This window comes from Clupea harengus, chromosome 4, assembly GCF_900700415.2.
Source record: "Clupea harengus chromosome 4, Ch_v2.0.2, whole genome shotgun sequence".
NCBI lineage: Eukaryota > Metazoa > Chordata > Actinopteri > Clupeiformes > Clupeidae > Clupea > Clupea harengus.
This window is the reverse complement of record NC_045155.1, coordinates 5,248,144-5,270,794: the sequence shown is the minus strand read 5'-3', so window position 1 is coordinate 5,270,794 and position 22,651 is coordinate 5,248,144. Positions and strand designations below refer to the sequence as shown.

The window sequence follows — 22,651 nt, the reverse complement described above, 5'->3', positions numbered from 1 at the left end:
GGTGTCATAGAACAAGTCACATGAAATTGCTATGGTAACCTTATTTGTGGTTGCACAGGTTTTTATTTGTCAAAGAATCTCAGTCAAGCCTTTCATTGTATTTTCAAAAAAGTTATGGAGTTGTTCTCACACCTGAATAGCACAGTGAAGGAAGGAAGGAACTGGCCTTAGGCAATCCAGGACATGCCTCTGGTGGTGCTTGAGTTGAGTTCTGTGCTCTTGTGAGTTTCCAAGGAACACACTGATGTGTAACCACAATGCAACGTGCTCCCCCTGGTGGTGAGGATTTAGCATTTAGAACATGTTGGGTAATACTGTTATGATGCATGATGTGGTTCATGAGTGACAGCACCGTTTTAAAAAAGAATGGTTGGAGGATGTAAAAATCATCAATTAATTCATTTAAAAAAGACATCTCCAGGATCAGAAGGATCTTTAAAGATGCTAACTAATCTGGGATTAATAAACAAATTGCTTTATTAACAGAACTCTGATATACTATCAAAACATGACATCTTGCATTTATAGACTTCATGACCTCAAGTCAAAATAAAATATAACAATATCATTAGGAAAACACAGACAAATCAGTTATTTTTTTAACTTTTATATGTTATTAGGTTAAATGTCCTGGGCACACGCACACGCACACGCACACGCACACACACACACACACACACACACACACACACACACACACACACACACACACACAAAAACAAGAAACTGTGCAATGATGTTTACAAACACATGCCATTGGGCAGGTTTAATGGTTAACTGAAGAAAAACAGTTGACTTAACAAATACTGTACACTTTAGCATGGATCATGTGACTTAAACTGATTCAAGACGACTTGGTGAAGGTGAAGAAATGTAGAGAGCGGAGGAAAGGTCAGATATTTTGATACTCATATTGTGGTATGAGTAAAATAATAGTCCTCCTGGTAGATTTAATGTAAAGAAAAAAGTGCATTTTGGTTGTGTTTTAAAGCAAAGAATCCCTGGATTAATTGAAAGAGCTCCTCTATGTGAACAAAACAGAAAAAAAAATCTTTGGGAGAGTTTCTGGAGTTAAACAAACCTTTGCTTTTATGAGGAAATTCAGCTTCTTCCTCACAGGTAGACTAGGAAGGACTGTTTGGAGAAGGGAGCAAAGATGGTATTTTAGCATAGCATATATATGTCACACGGCAGCATTTTAGAGATTATGACATAATTCAAAAGGATTTTTTTGGATCTCTGAGGCAATTCTGGCATGGCATGTTCTAGAGAGGATTAAGAAGACAGGGCTTGGCTAAGTGTTCTCTCCTCTCTGGTGTATCTTCATCCTAGCTTCCGAGCGCTTGGTGTAAGATAAACAAGTGATCAAAACAAGCAAAGAGACAGACAAACAAATCACCTGAGTAAGCAGGTGAGAGAACGATTAAGCATACTTTAAGTCAACTTCTATTTTAATTGGCTAAGATGTTTTTTCTCTGTCTCACTCATACATCCAGTGAAAAATAAATCTCAAAACAACTTCATCTGTCATTGTGTTTGAACGAAATGAGAGGGTGTGGAAGTTTGTTTTTTTGGGTTACACTGCAATATGTGACTGATGTATGAGAAGACAAAGGAGAGTGAGTGAGTTTGAATTAAGAATGTGCATGTCAGATTTATTAATTGAGCGTTGCTGCTGTGTGATAGCACATGCTGATGAATCAGGCCATGCTGGCTTATTGCAAGAGATTTGCTGTAGTAGTGATTGTATGTGCATAATAAAAACATGTAAAACAAATAAGACATATAAATGCAATTCAATTAAAGAATAAAGAAAAGGATGGGAGAAAAAAAAAACTAACAAATTAGAGTTAAAAGTGAACTTGACAGTGTAGTATGGCTGACTGGGGAGGGAGGGAGGGAGGGAGGGGGGGGGGGGGTTGAAAGGGTGTGCTTTTGAAGGAAAATAGAAAATAAGCCTTGATGTAATTTGTCCTTTTTTTGTAACTTGTGAAACCAATAAAAATATTTGTCAAAAAAAAAAAGTGAACTTGACAACCATATGGGTGGCCTCTGACTGTCTAAAAGCACAAATAAAATAAAATAAAAGGCCTAAGCTCAGACTGGACTAAATACAGCTAAAATAAAGCATCACCTAGTTTCAACTGGGAAAGCCAGTGAGAAAGCCAAAAATTAGTTTTCAATCTGTTTTTAAAACTGTCCAAGCAGCCAGCAGATCTCACATATAATGGAAGACTATTCCATAGTTTTGGACCAGTAACATTAATAGCTCAGCACCCTTTGATTTAAAATTAGATCTAGGTAAAACCAATAATAACTCATCTGATGAACACTTAAAGCCCTTGCCAGAACATAGGGGGTCAGGAGACTTGACATTTATGCTGGTGCAAGACTATTCACAGCCTTAAAAACAAACATTAAATCTTAGTGTCTATCCAGAACCTCACAGGGATCCAATGTAGAGCAGTGGGTGTGATGTGCTCAAACTTGGTCCTAGTTAAAAGTCTTGCTGCCCCATTTTGGACTACTTGTAGCTTGGAAAGTGATGCCTAGTTAATACCTGAGTAGAGTGCATTGCAATAGTCCAGTCATTAAGATATAAAAGCATGTACCACCTTCTCACAGTTGGGGAAAGGAAGTTAGATACTTTAGAAATGATTCTTAGTTAATAAAACTAACCATTTGCTTATCCAAATTTGAGTCGGAGTCAAAAACACAGCAAGTCTCTTTACAACAGGCTTTTTGTATGGTATAAGTGGACCAAGTACACAGCTAGTGGCAACACTAGTCTGTGGGGAACCAAAGATAATCACCTCTACCATTATTTGATATCCTCAAGGCAGTCAAAAAGGGACTGAAAATCATCATGACCAGGACTGAGATAAATCGGAGCTTCAAGATATCCGATGCTTTCTAAGTTTTTGACCAAGGGGCAACTGATAGAGTGAGAACAGAAGGGGACATAGAATCAAACCTTGTGGGACTCCAGACGAGAGGAGTGCAGTATTTGATGAGTTGCCATCCATATTGACCACAAAGGTCCTGTTAGATAAATAGGGGACAAACCACTGCAGAGCCGTAGTGCTCCAGCCGTTTAAGTAACACTCTATGGTCCACTGTATCAAAATAACTAAAACTGAACAGCCCTGAACAGCGTCAGCTATGAGCAGCAGATCATTTGAGAATTGAAAAAGGGCAGACTCAGTGCTGTGCATTGTGCAGAGCCCTGGTTGGTACCAGGTTGGTCTAAGAAATATTCTCAGTCAAATAACTTTGTAATTGATTTAAAACCACCTTCTCAAAGTGATTTGGATAATAATGGGAACTAAGAGATTGGTTTAAAATTGGAAGGAGAATCTTGATCTTGATTTTTAAGCAAAGGGTTGCACCACTGCATGCTTAAGGACGAATGCACAACTCCGGAGACCAGTGATTTGTTTTCTAATGTCAAGCACACTAATACCCACAACATGAAACACCTCCTTTATAGGACAGAATTGAAGTTGTGGGTTTCATATGGGACACCGAGTCAGTGGGGCAGGAAAGTGACACCACATTCAAATGATCTAGACTATAGGAGGCATGACATACATTGCGACAGTCGGTCGCTGATGTAGATATTGATGATCTGATATCATGACTGAATGTTGGTCCGACAGCTATGTTTGCATTTCCTGTAGTTTTATGTTATTTCTCTGCCAAAAAGAAAGGAAAGCCAACACCGGTCTCTGAATTCTGCGCACTTTATTTGTGGAATAGAACATACACCTCTGTGCTTTTCATATCTAACTCTTCTCATTCATCCTCCTACACAGGAACTAATTCAACAATGCTCTTCTGTCAACAGTGCAGGTGTCCGTCCCAGCGCCGATTCACAGTAGCCAACCCACTCATCACTGGATGATTGAACATAAAAATAACTTTGGAACAATTGCTGTAAACAGAGTAACAAATACATTTGTCATCACAGTCAAGTGCAAGTACTTTTTCAGTTTTAAAAATTAAATATAATATGCATTTTTTTTTTTGTAAAATAATTACACTATTTATTGCGAGCATCTGTTACTGTCTGTGAATATACTGAAAATATGCAATTGAAAATTGGTGATGATATATGAAGTTAGAATGGTTCATAGCATTGACGCATTAGCATGTTTGGTGCATGAACCACATAAAATACCAAATGTTAAAATATAATAGAGAAAACCGCATGAACAACTGAACAAAGCTCAACCTGTTTAAACCCAAACAAACGGATCAGCCCAACTGAACTCTAACAGTAAGAAAATGAATGTTGTCTGAACCGAAAGCTAAAAGTTTGACCCCTTCTACACTAGAGACCTTCCCTCCACATTCCATTCACAATGTCTTCAGATTCTCTGAAAGGACTCTTTTACAGTTCACAAGCCCTGCTGAGCACACCTACCATACCTACAACGGTATCCATGCATATTTGTGATCCGTTTACACAAGTCCTCCCCAACCTACCACACACACACACACGGACTGCACAACCATACTCATCCAGCCCAAAATAGTTTTTGCAAAGAACATGCCTGAATCTTTTTTTTTTTGGAATTATTATTTTAAATTTCATATATTTTTTTTTATTAAAGTTTTATTTGTACACTTCTGGTGCAGCACTTTTTTTTATCATTATTAGTCTATAAATGTTGAATTCACTGATAATCAACAAAAAAAAGAGAAGATTAACACAAACGAAATGAAGAAAAGGGAGTAGGTTCCATGCAAAAATAGGTGAGAACAGCCTCTCCCGGCTCGCTTCCCAGCCATTTACTGTACAACAACATGCACTGTTGGTATTAGGCTAGTCAGAACACTGACATTTTTTGGTAAGATTCAAAGATGCATGTGATTCTGAGAGGTATGGTACAAAATATGTTACATTTATTTATATATACCATTAGCTGATACTCCCTTTTACTCTCATGGTCTGTGACAACAAATCTATTGCACAATAAGGTATTCATGTTACTCTCTTTAAAGACATATTGATATAGTAATATAGCTTTGCATTTATGCTTAGAATCTGTATAATCTCTCCCTGCAAATGAACACACATTAAATGTATATGTACTTTTTCCTGGTTGTCTAATGTTGCATATCTTAAATGTGTCGCGATGAACTTCTTTTTGTGAAATGTACTTTTTTTTTTTTGTTGCTGACCATACTGTACGTGCCGTCTAGTTTATGTCTCTTTTTGAGTCCAAAGGCTTGTGAAGGTTCTGTTACCGTTTTTTTTTTTAATAACTCCTTCGTCCATTCTCCAAGAAAAGAAAACTACTCGATCACCTCTCACAGCAGCTGGAGCATCAGTGGCCACACTGGCTGGAATATGCACCTGTTCTCCAGCTGCTCCATATGCACTCGTCTTCTCTCAGGACTTTAAAACTCAAAACTGGTCCACCTACCCCTACACTTATCCCCCACCTACAACAACAACAACAACAACAACAACAACAACAACCCTCAGTACAAACTCGGCTTTAGAACTGGAATGAGGCCAGGTGTTTTTTTGAAAAGGTATGTCTTCTTTTATTTCTGTAAAAGCTCTTCAAAAGTTCTCTGTCACATGTTCTCTAGAATGAGCTCTCTTTCACTCTTTCTTTCTCACTGTCTCTCTCTCTTTCTCTGTCTCTGTCTCTCTTCCTTCTGTTGTGCAGTAGGAAGGAGAGCCTGTGTGCTTGAGGGGGGGTTATAAGGAGGAGATCTTGACGGTATCGGGGTTGAAGGTGGTGGAGCGGGAGTTGCGAAGGATGCCGGGAAATGCGGGTGACGTAGGGAGGCTCTCGTCAGGGGTGTTGGCCGGGGGAGTAGGGATACTGATGATGGCCGCCGTGAAATCTCTGTCGTCACAGTTCAACTTCAGGTCTTCTGTCCGGGCATTGAGACTGGAGCGACTGCTCAAAAGAATGGCAGAAAGACAGAGAGAGAGAGAGAAAGACCGACAGACAGAGAAAGTGGAGGATGAGAGACAGAGGGGTGCTTTGTGACTGCAGTCCAAAACAAGGAAACAAAAACCACATTACGCTAATATTATTACTTCATAAATTGTATCGATTTCCCTTTATACGACACATTGCAGCCTGTGAAAAACGCAGTCTGTGACTTAGCCACACAATACTAACATAGCAACAGGCTATAAATCTGACCTCATCATGTATGCAAATCCAAATTCAGGGTTGAAAAAACTAGTACTACGACTGACTGCGCTGTCATCACACTTGACTAAGACTCTGCAGTACTACTGTAGGTCTGCAAGTGCTTTGACTGTAGGTATCTTAAGACAGTGCTGCAGGATGATAGTGTTGCATTATGCATGATGTTCTTGACCAGGAGTTGCACATAGGGTTACATTCCTGCCAACCTAACCCTCATGTCACCTTCAAATTTACTAACATCTTTTATCCTTGGGGTCAATTTGACCCCAGCAATTTAAACCTTCAGAAAATGATTATAATTCAAATTTGTACTCAAGTTTATGTGTCAGGTACTTTACGTTTGTTTGTTGACTACCTAAATAGCCCTTTAAATAAACCAATCCCCCCACCCACCCCCCTTATACATCCAGAATACCTGTTACGCAACTATGGAGAAATATGCAGATCGCCATAAATACTCACTGATTGACCTAAAATTGGAAAGAGATATATTTTTGGTGTTTTCATGGCTTTATATTAAGAACATAGTCTTGTTATCTATAACATTTGGAATGAAAAACAATTTCTTCTATCAAGAATAGTAACAATGTGTGTAAAATGTTGATATTTCTTATATATTTTATACAATTAAAACAGCCTGGGGTCAAATTGACCTTAAGGAACACCGATGCATACATCATGTGTACAGGACTTTGAAAACATATCATCATGTTAATTTTGTGTTTACCCAGTTGTCCCCATTAAAGTAGGAAAAGTCATTAAATATATATAAAAAAAAATGATGTCAATCATTTATTTAGAGACGTTAAAAATTGAATGGGGTCAAATTGACGCCAAAGATAATAGGAGGGTTTAAAAAAGGTGTTTCAAGGTGAGCTGTGGTGCAAGAGGCAGCATCCCAACCACCTGGGTTCAAATGCGACCCGCGGTCATTTCCTGATCCCTCTCCAAATCTCCCACTCACTTCCTGTCTCTCTTCACTGTCCTATCTAAATATAGGTAAAACTTCCCACTAATCAACTAACTAGAGTGGGCTCTTATTTAATGTAAGTAGAGAACTCATGAATAATTGTATGGAAACTACAAAGAGAAAGTAAACTTTGAACTATTATAATGAAGTGAAATAAAATGAATGAAAATACTACATCAAAATGATACATATCCCTTTAGTAATTGTTTGCTAATACTGTATAAAAGGGGACCGACATGTTTTTCACCAGTATGAGTTCAGAGTGCGGTCACATCGTACCTCTGAGGTACCACAGTGGTCTTCTGCACATGGAGGGTGTCCAGTTCCTGCATGCTGCCACGGCTGACCGACACGGTGGAGTTGGCCAGCCGGATGGGCCTGCGCTTGGCCCGCCGCGGGCAGCAGGTGGTGGAGCTTCCGTGGTGGCTGGACAGGGAAGTGCTGCGGCTGGTCCGGTAGCCCAAGGACTCCGTCATGCACACCTCGCTGTAGGTGAGCTCGTCCGTGAACTCGTGATTCTGGAAAAAGATAGAAATCCCACTGTATCTTAGGGTGCCTATGTAATTAAATGCAAGTATAACACGAAGCCTACGTTAGCAGATGTGTTTTTATTTTCAGACCAATTAACAGCAAATAAAGGGAAGGATGAGAGGGACATAACATCTTCATCTCAGCAGGTAACTGGGCTCTACTGTAATGACAACAATCCAAGCACACAACCATGAAGGGGGGGGTGGCGATTACATGATGGCTCAGAAATGTGAACTTTTATCTGTGCTGTTTCATGTATTCTGAATCAGAACCTGTAGCAAAAAGACAAAAGACAACCTTTAGCAAAAGACAACCTTGGAGTTGCTGCACTATGCCATGCCAAAATTCCAAAATTAGCATCTAGGCATTGAGCATGTAAGACGGAAGACTTTAAGGTTAAGACAGGGATTTGCTGTGTTCGGATATTCAGATGCAGACTGTACCCCACCACTGTATCCCGCCTGCCTTTGCTCAGTGTCTGCCAGATTGCAACGCTAAGACATTAATCTGTGTTACCTTCAGGCAGTAATGCAGGCAGCCTCACGCTGTATCTTATGAGAAAGGGATTTTTCAAAGAAAAATCCTAAAAGTGGCACAGTGGTTGATTGCTGACCTTTTGAACGTGACACGGGCGTGATGGCAACAGTAAAACTCACCGTGGTTTTCTCCAGGCAGTGCAAGAGGTGGTTATGTTGGTGCTCAAAGGCAGACCTGTTCTTCACACACAAAGCAGTGCTGCCACTGTCGTGATCCTGCAAAAAAATGAAAAGAAGAGCTCAGACCCAGGGCAAAGCTCAGTGGCACGTGACACAGATCCTTCCCAGACATTATTCAGATGCACAGCTTGATGTCTTTATAGTGGAGTCTGTGCTTTTGGTAAATCCATTTAGCAAGTTCAAAATGATGCTAAACAGTACGGCTTGGAGCATCTACATTTCAGCATTCTACTAAATAGCTGCACAAATTGCAACAGTTTGGGGTATTTGTGTGGCTTTAAAGTCTTTGTGGAACAGTAAAAAGCTATTTGAATTGTTGACATATCTGCTTGATGCGCACAGAAACCTTATGCAGTTTCCCCTCGCATTGGGACCAGATAGAACATGAAGAGGCTATTATCCTGTATCACTCCCAAAACCTTTTAGTGTCCAAGTGGACAGCACAGGGTGGCCGACCCATTGCATTGTTTCCTCCGACATCCAGCGGACCTCTTAACCCCTCCGGTAAAAAAAAAGTAAAAAGTAGCTTTAACCAGACCACTCCAGTCCTAGGGTGTCCTGTCCGACATTGGCAAAAACGGATTGCCGGAGGTTCGCCGATACCATCTCGGAGCGGACCGATGTTTTTTTTTCAGGTAAAGGTGGTTTATCAGAAGCATTGGAATAGACAGGGTACATCCTCTCAAAGTCACTTAAATTCCAACGATCTTATCTTTCAGACAGAGAACAGCTATTTTGAAAAAGGCTAAAAAAGGACAAGAAAAACGCTGGCTCGTGGGAAAATGCAAGATCAGCAATAAAGGGAGATTTGTCAGACCTCACGCAGATACTGTTGATAAGATCCTCAATGATTGTCTTAGGCTAGAAATTCAAAGTCATTCTCTATGTCAATGCATAGGTATGATTCCCCTTCTTCTGAAAGGCCATAGCAAACTTATAGTTTTTCAGTTACCACCATACAATATGAGTACCACTGATTTAACATCTATTCACAAGCAGACACACACAAAAAAAAAAAAACATTGCCAATCTTCCTCCTGTGTCAATGAAATACATAAAACGTAAGTACGTCATGTGACTCCATTGCATATTACACACAGCATACACATGTGGGAGGTTTCAATACCAACAACAACATGATTTAATAGTTTTATAGTGCAATCAAATCCATGTTGAGAATCGGTGGGGTTTGAATTGGCACAAGTTGTAACAGACAGCACTTGATATAGGAGAGGGAGAGATTACTTGTCTTGCAGTAGATCCTTTGGGTCTCAACCCATCAATCACAGGCGAGCTCCATTGTTCAGGCCTGCTGATACAGCTGTCACATTAACGACACAATTTTCTCTGCGGAGGCAGGAGACCAAGTCCCTGGATCAAAGGGCTCATGATGATTAACACCAAATGCATGTTCAATGAGATTGGGACATGATTGTGTCCCATCTCTGGGTTTTATTGTGAGGAGAGGAGGAAGCAAACAAAAGCCATTTTGCAGTTTACGCACACCAGCCATGTCCAGCTTTTCTGATTGTATAGACTTGATTGGAGAACACAGAATAACAGACCGACTTTAGAAATCTAATAGAAATTAGAAATCTAATAATCTCAACACCTACTGTCTCTGATGTTATAATCAGATATATAACCATAACTTGCATAAAGGAATGTGACTCATGTTTTACGCACTGCTATTGGAGAGGAAGATTAAGACCACTTATGGAAAAATGCTACAAAGGATAGAGCTCTACTAGATGAAAGGAGTATTTCACATGACGAATTTGACACAGAAATCTTTATGATTTCTGAAATGTTTGTGAAATCTTTATGATTTGACTACATAACTCTGTATATCACTACATAATGGCCATCTTAAACAATATGTGTGCATGTAAATATTGCCTACGTATAATAGTACTATTTGTTACTTGACTATGCAGATCTCACAAAGGTTAACATTTGACTGTATGAGACCTCAACTCACTGGGACTCCCCAGTTAAGACCCACTCTACCAAAGCGTTCACAAACCTGCACTTTTATATGCAGGTCCCGTTCCTATGTTTCACTGTAGGTCAAGGGGGTCATGGTGGCATGATCTGGAAATGAACCTCGCCAGATTGTTGATTCCCTGTGGCCTTGTAGACACCGTGGAGTAAATTACATTACATCCATCCCGTGTAGTGCCCTCAGCACTACATCAGTACACAAGGCAAGTGACGCAAACAACACACTGCACAGACACTGTCAGCTGAAGCACTCCAGTCATGGAAGTTAATGCAAAATGAAGAAAAAAGGAGACAGTAACCAGATGTAAAGCATTGCATCCTCACACACCCGACATGTTCGGCACAGTCGTCTGTACCCATGCACGCAAAAAAAGAAAAAAGGGGACAAACGCACAACACAGTGACCTACAACATAGCATCCACCCAGCTGAGAACAGCAACAACAGCGCAGGCATCACAGCAAGGGGACACCTGGGAAATGTATTTCAAGAGGGAAAAAAACCTGTAAATCAGAGAACGCAAGGGGAAGAAACAAGTGAGGCACCAGGAAAACATAAAGCTGGGACAGACTTGAGAGGAGAACAAGAAAAAGAGTCAGGGAGAAAAAGCCTCCAGGTTTATAAATAGCACTGCTGCCCTGTTAGTAATGGGTTTATAGATCCGCACAAAAAAAAACACACACACACACACTCTCTGAGATAAATATTGAGTGAGTAAATATTGGATTATACTGGGCTTTCAGCTGCTTAGAAGAAACAGAATAAGGATTCCTCAGAACTTAACTGTGCATTAGCAAATATGAGAACTCTCTCTTTCTCTCTCTTTCTCTCTCTCAGCCTTTGTATTTGGTGCAGGGGGTGTGAGATCTGCCCCTTTTCTCCTGTGCTGAAGGGATGAGGGCATTGTAAATATGCCTGTGAGATTGTGGGTATGCCTTAATCCATCTGGTAAGGGGTGCAGTTATTGTACCTAATAACAAAAATAGCCTAAAGCCAGGACTGAAGCCTAAAAGGCAAGCGTGGATCTATGTCAAATGAAGGAACTCTAGACAATCTGAAAAATATTCGACAATAAAGCTAATGTTATACACAAAAGATAACGACGCAAAGAATTCAATGGAGGAATCTCTTTCTTTTCATGTAAAAGAGAAGGTTTCAAATATGAGAGATCCATCAGTTGGCTATCAGAGACGCTGTTTTTTTTTTAACCCGAAACAGAAAATCATTCTGGATCAAACTATAATTAAAGTAGAACTACTTGTACAGGAACCAGACTTCATGCCACGAAAAACGATAGAAGTCTGCTCTATCACAAAGAGATAATGAACAGAATCAGGCTAAAAAGCCTCTCTACTTCAGTAGGATCTCTCGAACAAAAACAAAACTCTAGCCGTATGTCTTCTCTCATGTGGAAACTGACTGAGCACCCAAATGAGAGACGTAATGACATCATCTAAAACTTAGGGAGGCAACAGACAACAGGAGCTCAGCATTAGGAGGCGAAACCAGCGGTCGGGTGCCTCTTTATATGCCATGCTCCCCTGTCGCTAACATCATTAGCCCCCCCAGCGCCATAATTGCCCGTCAGCCTCCCACCTGTCCGCCTCGACTGCATGTCGTCTGATCTGAGGCGCTGGGATCCTGACCCCGGCATCAGCCACCCAATTACACACTTCGTCTCCGCACAGCAGCGACACGACGCCACCAAATGTCACGGCCAGAGGACGTTGTTTAGCCTCCTCTGGGTCGATAACTTAGCAGCGATCTGAGGATAGCGTAAATGCTACACCTTGGAGCACCGTATCCTTCTGTGTTGTGTAGGGGAATGGACTGTCTGTTTCTGTTGCTTCTGGCTGGGCTACATCACTTAGAAAAAAAAGTTACAGTTTTATTCTGAACACTTCACAAGCCTGGTGCTCCGTCAGATTGGTCTAATTGGGCAGGCTCTTGTAATGAATTATTGATGACCAGCAATATGACATCTGGCTATTTTAAGTTCCTTTCAGATGGCCACACTGTCAGAGAACATCCCAACGGAAAGGGTAATCTCAATCCCTCAATAAACGGATAACAGTCACAATGTCAACTATACAAATGCAATTAAAAGCCTTCAAGGCGGTGGCAAGCCACCCTTATTAATGTAAAAAAAAAAAAAAACAAGATATACAGTATCTCCCAAGGAAACTGGCGAAAAAGAGAGGGTGCTGTCAGTTTTAGGAAGGCACAGGGCAAAGAGGCAAGCAACATGATCGTTTGCTTTCCTCCCATGTACAGTAAATACTGTAGTCATTACTCTCCACACACTATAGCTGGGAGCACACTTAATGACACCATCCTATCAACCTGGGACTTCTGGGAAATGAACCGATGCCTCAAGGACCCCCGGCTTCTATTCTTTCCTCACAGCCTAACAAAATGAAGTTTTTGAGCTCCGAGTATCAGACCTCCAAAATCCTATCCACCTGACACCTGGGAGAATAATTCCGCCAGAATTTACCACTCCTTTACCTCTCCAGTCTCATCTCACCTCCAAGGACCGTTTTTTTATGCCTGTGCGTTTCAGCTCAGATGCATTTAACAGCAGTTAATTCAAGTGCATAAAAGTGCAGAACTGATTGACCTGTGTATGCTGAATGCACATATATTAACAACATCCCCCATGTAATCCAAAAGCTCATTCCATGAATCTGTGCTTTTATCACCAGTCGTGTTATCTGTGTGGTGGGCGATATACGTACCTGCAATCCCCCATCGTCTTTATACTGGAGAAATGCATTGGTGCACCCTTTCTTTGCCAGGCGGATCCTGGCAAGCCGCACTTTCTGAAAAATAGAGAAGAACACAGCTGAAACGACCGTGTCAGCACTTGTTCCACACATAACCCCCGAAATGCAGTGTCCAAGGAATATAAAACCTCCTGTTTCGTGACAGCCTTATTTCTCTCGCTGTCCCGAAAGAAGCCATTGTCTCATAAAGAGGTGCTCTAATCATTTGTGACTAAGTAGCCAATGATAGCTCATCAAAAATGTTTATTCTCCTTAAATTGCACTAAATCAAAGAAGGAGTTACATCAGTGGACATTAAACCACACTAAAAAGGGGCGGAGGCTGTGTTAGACAGGGCATAAATATGGTACATTCAAGACACAGGGGAACATGGTGGAAGGGTTGGGCAGAGGAAAGAGAAACTGGGAGAACACTCCCAAAAAACGATGCATTATTAAAACTTAAAATATGGGAGAAAGAGGACAGCCAAAAACCACATCCACTTTAGAGCTATTGATGCCCTTTGCTCCCAGAGGAACATCAAGGAAGGGAGTGGAAGAGAAAAAAAGGAAGAGAAAGAGAGAGATAGAGAGAGAGAAAAAAGTAACAACAGAGGTACTCTCTTTTGGTGGCCATTATACCTGCTGGGCCCGCATCTTGTCGGCCCGTTGGTTCTGGTGGTAGATGCGACTGAAGTTGGACACAATGACGGGTACTGGCAAGGCAATCACCAACACACCGCTGAGGGAGCAGATTGAGCCAAATATCTTCCCCGCAATGGTATTGGGCACCATGTCTCCGTACCTGTAAACACCAACAATAAACCATACCATCAGTACGATTTTTTACAGTGTCCCATTCAATTCAATTTTATTTATGAAGCACCAAAAAAAAAAAAAAAGGTCTCTAGGCACTTTACAGAGCCTAGGGCCTGAATCCCCCCTAGAGCAAGCACGGATTCCACCCATGGAAGTGATCTTATCACAGGTTCTTATGCTCTCTGAAAATGTCAACCCTGACCATGACATAGATGATACTTTGATCTGTCAGTGCATAATGGAAGAACCAATCTGATACTCAAATTAAACTGCCACATGATTGGCAACAGTACATTTTAAGTGATGACAGTAGTGAATAATCCGTGAAAATACATGTTCTTCAGCATCTATGACATGTATACGTTAATGGAAAATGTCTAAGTAGTATCTCAGTATAAGCTTTGAACAGTACTGAGCCTGTTATAGGCAGTTGTTTGCATTTTTTTTATATCCTGGCAACATCAGCTATCATGTGTACATTCATCAGTTTTATATGAGCCACTCTAAAAATGCGTATTTGTTGATTTAAAGGTCCTCCCACATGAACTCAGTGCTATTTCACTGTGTGTGTGTGTGTGTGTGTGTGTGTGTGTGTGTGTGTACATGAACTCAGTGCTATTTCAGTGTGTGTGTGTGTGTGTGTGTGTGTGTGTGTGTGTGTGTGTGTGTGTGTGTGTACATGAACTCAGTGCTATTTCAGTGTGTGTGTGTGTGTGTGTGTGTGTGTGTGTGTGTGTGTGTGTGTGTGTGTGTGTGTGTGTGTGTACATGAACTCAGTGCTATTTCAGTGCATTAGTGAAAGCACACTGGAGAGAGCTGTGTTGATAGCTGCATCCACAGGAATTCAAAGCTCATCTTTATAATAGATTTGAATCTATCTCCACATCTCATTAAGCAGTACAGCTAATGGCTCCAATGGCAAAGAAATATTCACTCAAAAGCAATTAAACTATTACAGCCGTCTCTCAATCTCTCTGTCTCCGAGAAACTCATTTTATACGAGTGGGCAGGCACCCACTCTCACTTCACACACACACACACACACACACACACACACACACACACACACACGCACACACACACACACACACACACACACGCACACACACACACACACACACACACGGTCTTTCTCTCCAAACCACCCACACAAACACACACACACACACACACACACAGACCTACAGGGGCACACACACACGCACACACACACACACACACACGCACACACACACACACACACACACACACACACACACACACACACACACACACACACACACACACACACACACACACACACACACACACACACACACACACACACACACACACACACACACACACACATACACACACACACATTCATTCTCACATGGTCTTTCTCTCCAAACCACCCACACAAACACATATATTCTGTCTCACTCTTTCCTTTTTGTCTGTCTCTCAAACACACAGCATTACCGATGCTGCCCGTATATCAACACCTGCTGGCTTCCGACAGACTAAGGTGGCCTACCTCATTCACTAGCTAGTCAGTGTTTTGATTTGATGTGTGTGTGTGTGTGTGTGTGTGTGTGTGTGTGTGTGTGTGTGTGTGTGTGTGTGTGTGTGTGTGTGTGTGACAGACTAAGGTGGCCTACCTCATTCACTAGCTAGTCAGTGTTTTGATTTGATTCATAAATCATGCCTCTGAAGCCTGGAGCTAGGCGAGGGGGGAAAGTGAAGCCGCTCTCAAGCCGGGGCAGGTGTAGCGGAACTGAAATTCCCCACATTCATCTTTGCCATGCAGACGAGGGTAACGCCAACTGGCCCCTGATTGGCAGTCATTCATCCTTGGGGCCAAAGTTCCAGAATGTTTCATCATGACAGAGAGCACAACACTGCAACAGGACCCACCATTTAGATTTACATTTATGCTTATTCATTAGGCGGATGTTTTCATCCAAAGTGACTTACAAAGGCGGCAGTGCATAATTAAACTGTGCTCTGTGGACATTGGAGGTGACCTGATGTAATATACCGCTCATTAAGTGCCAGAATCTCATAATGAATGATATCAAAAGGCTAGTGCACAAATACGCAATCATATTATCTCCAGATACAATATATGATATAAAATACCAAATACCAAATACCAAATGTCTCAAATGAGAAATAAAGGCTAGGCTGCTACAGGGCCAGCCTGTCTCGCTGCTGACACCGTAAAAAGGCGAGCTTGTAATGGGAGACAGTGGGTAAACCAAGCCCATGACATTTAGCGCGGGGATCTGGTGCTAAGTCTTTTCTGTCAGTGTTGTGGTTAAGCCAGGACGGTTCAAGGCAGACACACACACACACACACACACACACACACACACACACACACACACACACACACACACACACACACACACACACACACACACACACACACACACACACACACAGTGTGTGTCAGTGTTGTGGTTAAGCCAGGACGGTTCAAGGGCCATTTGCACTGATGGAACACTGGTGCCCATTGTGTCTGGCCTCTATTGAAACACCCGTCTGTGGCAGCTGCTGCCCTGTCAGCACTTAGTGACGGTGACAAACACCGTGGAGAATGATGAAAACCTACAACAGAGTGGCAAACACACACTTGGGGCTCACACAGGCAGCAGGACTGGAAAACCAACTCCAGGTGGCTGGCAGTAAAAAAAAAAAAAAAAAAAGCATTGTATTTGTTTGTTTATGCAAAATGATCAGCATCGCAGGCATCCACGGGTTTTAATGTTTGAACATTGGAAGACACTTTGGCGCTCTGCTGGTGACGAGAGACAAAAAAACATTGACTTTGTGATTTACTTGACTACAAAAACTGAGGAGCAAAAGATGAAAAACAAATTAAAATCCAATATGGCGTCTAATAAAATAATAAGCACAAAGGCCCCTAACAGATTTGATGAACTGTATCAATTTGCATTTGCTGATGGACTGACTCTATCTTGGGCTGCCCAGCAGTTGAGATCAGCATGGGATAATTGCACACAGAGAGACAGAGGAGCCTTACTTAACAGATGATGGGACAGCTAATGGCCATTCTCCAGAGTGCAGACGTTTTCTGATCTCACAAGGTCTTTCTGGAAATGCAGCATTTCAGAAGCATTTCCTGCCTCCTAGAGAGAAAAAAAAACATCCCTCCACAACACACGTAAGCCAGCGGTTGGGTGTGGTCAGTGTCTTTAATGGTGGCGCTGTGATAGAGTTCATGCCCTGTGTAGCATCAACTCTGTTCAATCACAGTGATACTGTAAGAGGGGTTAAACCAGAGGTAAGCAGGGTCAGGAAGAGTTGTGAAACTTGCATTCAAGTCTTCAAGCGCATTCTACTTGACATGAAGCTAGATTAGGGCTAGTTTTACAACAACACTGTTAACCATGAGAGCCATGTTCTTGAACTTGCGTATATTCATCCTGTAATCCAGACTGCAGCTAGATTAGATAAAGTAGGACATAATGTGGTTAAACCACTAAGGTCTCTGGCTATGAGTATTAAAATCTTCAGCCTGAGTCCAGAGTACATACACAAGTTGTATAGTAAGACACAATCCAACTGACACCACTGCAATTGAGATATTGAACAGCACACTATATCACACTTTACAGCAAAACAGAAATAAGCAAGATGATGACGTGAGACTTGTGATGCATGCTGCATGCCTGGCGCACAGCTACGTATATTTCTCTCAGTGTTAAAAGTACATCTCACTTCGGCTCGCAGACCACAGAGACACATTGATGCATTCTCTCGGTATACGTACAAACGAATTGAGTGATTCTTAAAAGGAGAAAACACTTTGCCGTTCTTAGACCTCAGAGCCCCCTGGTATATGTTGGGATTAAGCATCCTGTCCCTGAAAACACAATTTTTGCTCATGCCTGGAAGGCATATCACACCTTAATGTCTTTTGGGGGGCTACAAAGGGTTGTTTGTCTAATTAGTTTACTGCAGCAGCAGAAGGGACAGGCTGGTCTATGGGTCTAAGGGACTGCTGTTAGGGTGCCTGGAGCAAGTGTGTCCTTGTCTGACATCACGTGCTTCCTGAAGCTGTGAAGAGCCACCCTCCTCACGTCGTTCCTCCCAGGCAGCTTGGCGTGCCACACAGCTGTCTGACTGAAGGCCAATCCACAATCTCCCTTGCACATTTCATTTTCTCACTTCTACTGGGTGAATGTGGGGTCTGCTAGTCTGACATGCACCATGGCTGTGTTGGCTGCACTCTGCTGAGACTGACCCTGATACTGAAGATATTTAATGTCCACGTATGGTTTACGTTTTTGTAACGGCTGCCATACGACCTTATGCATGTCTCTTATTCATACACCCTTATGTCCTGAGGCAGCAATGAAGAAGGCTGTGTGTTGATCTTCGCATCGTTGTCATCACCTGGAGTCCCCTTAACGACTGTATATGTTCACACGGCAACGCCACAAGGAAACAGGGAAATCCACTATTGGTTAAGAATCCAAACAAGTTTTTTAATCAGTTTCTAGGGCCTCTAGCAATCCTACTGGCCCTCCTGCAGGCGGTTACTTCCATAAGCATAATTTACTCGATCAAGTCTAAGACAGGGAAATAAACTGTTGGTTAAAAATCCAAACAAGTGTTTCGATCAGTTGCTAGGGCCTCTAGCAAGTCATGTTTCTCTGAGAATACATCAGAGATGAGATGAGAAGTGAGCATGCACAACCTCATGTAGAGGCACTCACTGTGTCAGTTCTCCGACTGACGGGTACCAATACACAGAGAGCGGACTAACCGACTAATGTACAGAGTGGAGCCATCCTTCTGGGCTTTCTGCAGGTCAAAGAGCCATAGTTACTACTGTTGGCATCATTTTTGATCTATTATGTCTTTAGATTGCTATCATCACTGTCATAAATGAAATCACAGTAAGATGGCAAAACATTATGTTTGGGTTCCTACTCTGCCATCTCTCATGCCACCAGGAACATCTAATAAAAATCCCCTGCTGAAGGTGCTTGTTCCTGTCGTTTTGATATCAGATGTGCATCTTTGAAGTGCCATACTCTAAGAAGTGCCTGCTGTACTGCTGGCCTCAGTGTGCCACTGATCAGACTGCAGTCTTACTTGTGCTCTTAAGAAGCACACATGACAAGGAAGAAACATGCTCTGAATCAGCAGCCTGCATCATATGTCAAGATGGTCTTTTGTTGTTCTGTTTCATTCTCTCTCTCTCTCTCCCTCTTTCTCTCTCTTTATATCACTCCTTTTTTTCCAATACTCACTCAGGGGCATTATATTCCCTGGACCAATCTACATCCATTCAAGTGCCTAATCTTGTTCTGTGGTCGAAGACATCCAAATTATCGAAGAGAAGGAAATCTACAGGCGGCCCGGGGCAGTGAGATAAGCAAGCCAGCGGATATGGGGCTCGCACAATGAGTCATTATCATGAGCTCTTTTTTTTTTTTTTTTTTTTTTTTTTTTTAATGCTGTGCGCATTTTATGTTCATTAACATCAGATTAGAAAAACTGAGAAGCCACTGAGGGGAGAAGAAATGACATGTTATGTAAGGAATCCAAACAGACTATACACAACTACAACGGCTATTGGTCTGTGAATGCCAATAGAGATAGCCATACCAACCCAACAGTGAGAGCAGGAGAGGTGGTCTGCCCTAGTTCTACACACAAAGCAGGATAAATGCAAACAAAGTCCAAACATACCTTTGTTTCACATCGTACATTCTTGCACATCCAGCGAGCATTACAGAGAACTCACTATCCCTTTAATTTTCCCATAATAGAAAGCCTTAGACAGATATCCCTGGAGGCACAGGAGGCAGCCTGGCCTAGATGTCGGTCCAGAAAGGGGTCAAGGAGGTTTGTCAGCGGTTCACGGTGAAGATTGAGTGGAGGATGGGAGGCGAACAGAGAAATGAGACAAAGCACAAAAAACTCCCATTTGTGTAAGTTGCTGATGGGGGGGTTTTCTGTTCCTCGGAAGGCACCACGCACAAACACACACACATTACATACACACACACATTACATACACACAGTACACACACACACACATTACATACACACACACATTACATACACACACACACACACTGACACACACACAGTACACACACACACTGACACACACACACACACCCTTTTCTTTTCTTTTTCTCTCTGTCAGATTAGAAAAGAAGAGCACGCTTTGGAATAAAACTGTACAGAATCTGATACTCTATTCAAGCTTGTGTGCTATAATACCCACAAGGAATTCATCCAAGACCCATTATTCTCCCTCGCTAATTCGAACTCTGCTATGTATGCATGTTATAAACACTACAGGACATGATATATGTGCAATGGTGTGTGTCTGTGAACTGCAAGAGTGATTACTTCAGTACTGGGCTTAGAAAGGAGGTTTTAGGTTTGCTTGAGGCTCCTAGTTTTCAGTCCGCTGACTGAATTAACTAGTTAACCAGCTGTTGGTGTGCATTCTCTCTCTGACTCACTCTCTCTCTCTCTCTCTCTCTCTCTGACTGACAGCTGAGAGGGCGTGTTGGAGATAACACAGTGGAACACACTGCTCTATGGATTTGTCAGTGCTACTATTTCTGCTTTCATGGAGAACGATCAGTGAGTGTCTCTCTTCCCATCAGTGAGCCTCTTTCTCAAGCTCTTTTGTTTTTCAACATTCTTACCACCCCCCCACCCACATCTCACCTGTGAGAGACACACACACACACACACACACACACACACACACACACACACACACACACACACACAGTGTGCCTCTCTATCAGTCTGGATACTGACTACAAACGTTTATTTATTTCCTGTTTCAGATTTCTGTGTTTCTGCCCTAGAGAGTACCTACCGCTGGGTCAGATCCACCCATCCATCACACACAACAGCACCCCCAGTTCTACCCCCCCCACACCAATACTACTCGAGCGCTGCCTCAGTACATCTGTAGGTACTAATGTCAGACACACCGATGCGGAAAAAAACAAATTAAAAACCAACAGCAATCTTGTCATATTTGCTCAAAGTTCCACGACGCAGATTGACTTTTTGGGTAATCTAAGTGTGATTAAGTGTGACAGCTGCGATAACGGACCGAACACACTCACGCTCTCTCCCCCTCTCTCCCTCTCGTGGGTGACAGGCTAGCAGCCGCGCCATCGCCATGCTGGCACTTAATGCGCCGAGCATCTTATTATAAAAGTCGATCTCGACAATCAGCCCTGTCGTGATTTAATTGCACCGGGTATTTACTGATTTAATTATGGCTGACTGTCGGGTGTCCAGAAATTTATGAAGCAGGAGCAGTCATTCATTCGCGTCTGCTGAGCGCACCTGTTCAGTGGAATGTCGTGCTGCAGGACGAGTTATCGTGCAGGGGCCACACGCCACTGATGATTTCCCAAACAGAACTCAAGTGGGAGGTGGGGAAGTGTCAGCACAGTGCAAACACAGATAAGTGTTATTTGTTATGAACGTCGCTAGAAGCAGAAACAAATACAATGTACCATCGTGTAAAGCACACAGCGACTTTGAGAGCTGCGATTATGATTTTAATTAGATTATCTCTCATTTGGGTCCAGCTCTTAATCGTGTGAACTTCACAGGCTCCAGGGCAGTTTTCCTATCATGGACACATGGGGGGGGGGGGGGGGTTGTAATTTATCACATCCTACACAATGGCCAGGAATCAATTATTACTTTGTCCCTTTATTCAACTTGAAATGCGAACGACAGCCAAGCAGAGATGTGTTGGGATATGAATATTTGAGGCACATTCACAAAAACAAGACAACAATGAATTGGTCCAGTCTGTCCACAGTGAAAAAGAAAGTCTTTTGGAGCCGTTCAGAACTCAATTCAACTTGAAATGCGAACGACAGCCAAGCAGAGATGTGTTCAGATATGAATATTTGAGGCACATTCACAAAAACAAGACAACGATGAATTGGTCCAGTGTGTCCACAGTGAAAAAGAAAGTCTTTTGGAGCCATTCAGAACTGGTGCTGCAAAATGTCAACATAAAAATAGAGAGAAGGAGAGAGAGAGAGAGAGAGAAAGATAGAGAGGAGGGCAGTCAAAAAGGATCGGGTGGAGGACGTTCGATCAATGAAGTGGCCGTGTGTGTTAGAGGAGCCTCGAAGGAGGAAGGCTGCTGTGGAGATGGAGGTGTCAGATGTTAGAGAGCGAGAGAAATAGAGGAGAGATAGTATAAGAAAGCAGGAAAAGCAGGGGACAACTGAACAGAGAGATAGGGGTGTACCTACTGCAGATGCAGATAACCTCCTTATTTACGGCACTCAGCATCTCGCCATCACAGGGCCTAATGCAACTCTGCATTCCTGTCACGGAGGCCTCGCCTCGCCTCTGACCATGCGGTACCCTCAGCCACTGTAGTGGAGACTCAATGAACAGTAAGCTAGCCTATTACTCACTCTAGTAATTAACTGATTAGTGTGTGTGTGTCTGTGTCTGTGTGTGTCTGTGTGTGACAGAGGAAGAGACAGTAATGTAAAGATTGAGAGAGACAGGGGGAGAGACAGTCATACTTCACTATACTACACCCTAACAGCAATTCATGCTGTGAGTATATATATATATATTGCAGAATTCTTTTTAACTGGATTGTGGCAAATATGTTAACCTTTTGT

At 42.3% G+C, this 22,651-nt stretch overlaps 1 protein-coding gene across 1 annotated transcript in view; it reads right to left on the bottom strand.

Annotated features, from left to right (window-relative positions):
* Positions 1–4,561: 4,561 nt before the first annotated feature.
* kcnd1 (potassium voltage-gated channel, Shal-related subfamily, member 1) overlaps positions 4,562–22,651 on the bottom strand; it is a 40,228-nt gene continuing 22,138 nt past the window's right edge. Inside the window, exons 3-7 of the mRNA XM_012815686.3 lie at positions 13,809–13,971; positions 13,141–13,224; positions 8,340–8,435; positions 7,432–7,670; positions 4,562–5,921 (exon numbers count right to left, since the gene is read on the bottom strand). Coding sequence (XP_012671140.1) covers positions 5,717–5,921; positions 7,432–7,670; positions 8,340–8,435; positions 13,141–13,224; positions 13,809–13,971 — 787 coding nt within the window. The 3' untranslated portion in view covers positions 4,562–5,716. The remainder of the gene's footprint in view (positions 5,922–7,431; positions 7,671–8,339; positions 8,436–13,140; positions 13,225–13,808; positions 13,972–22,651) is intronic.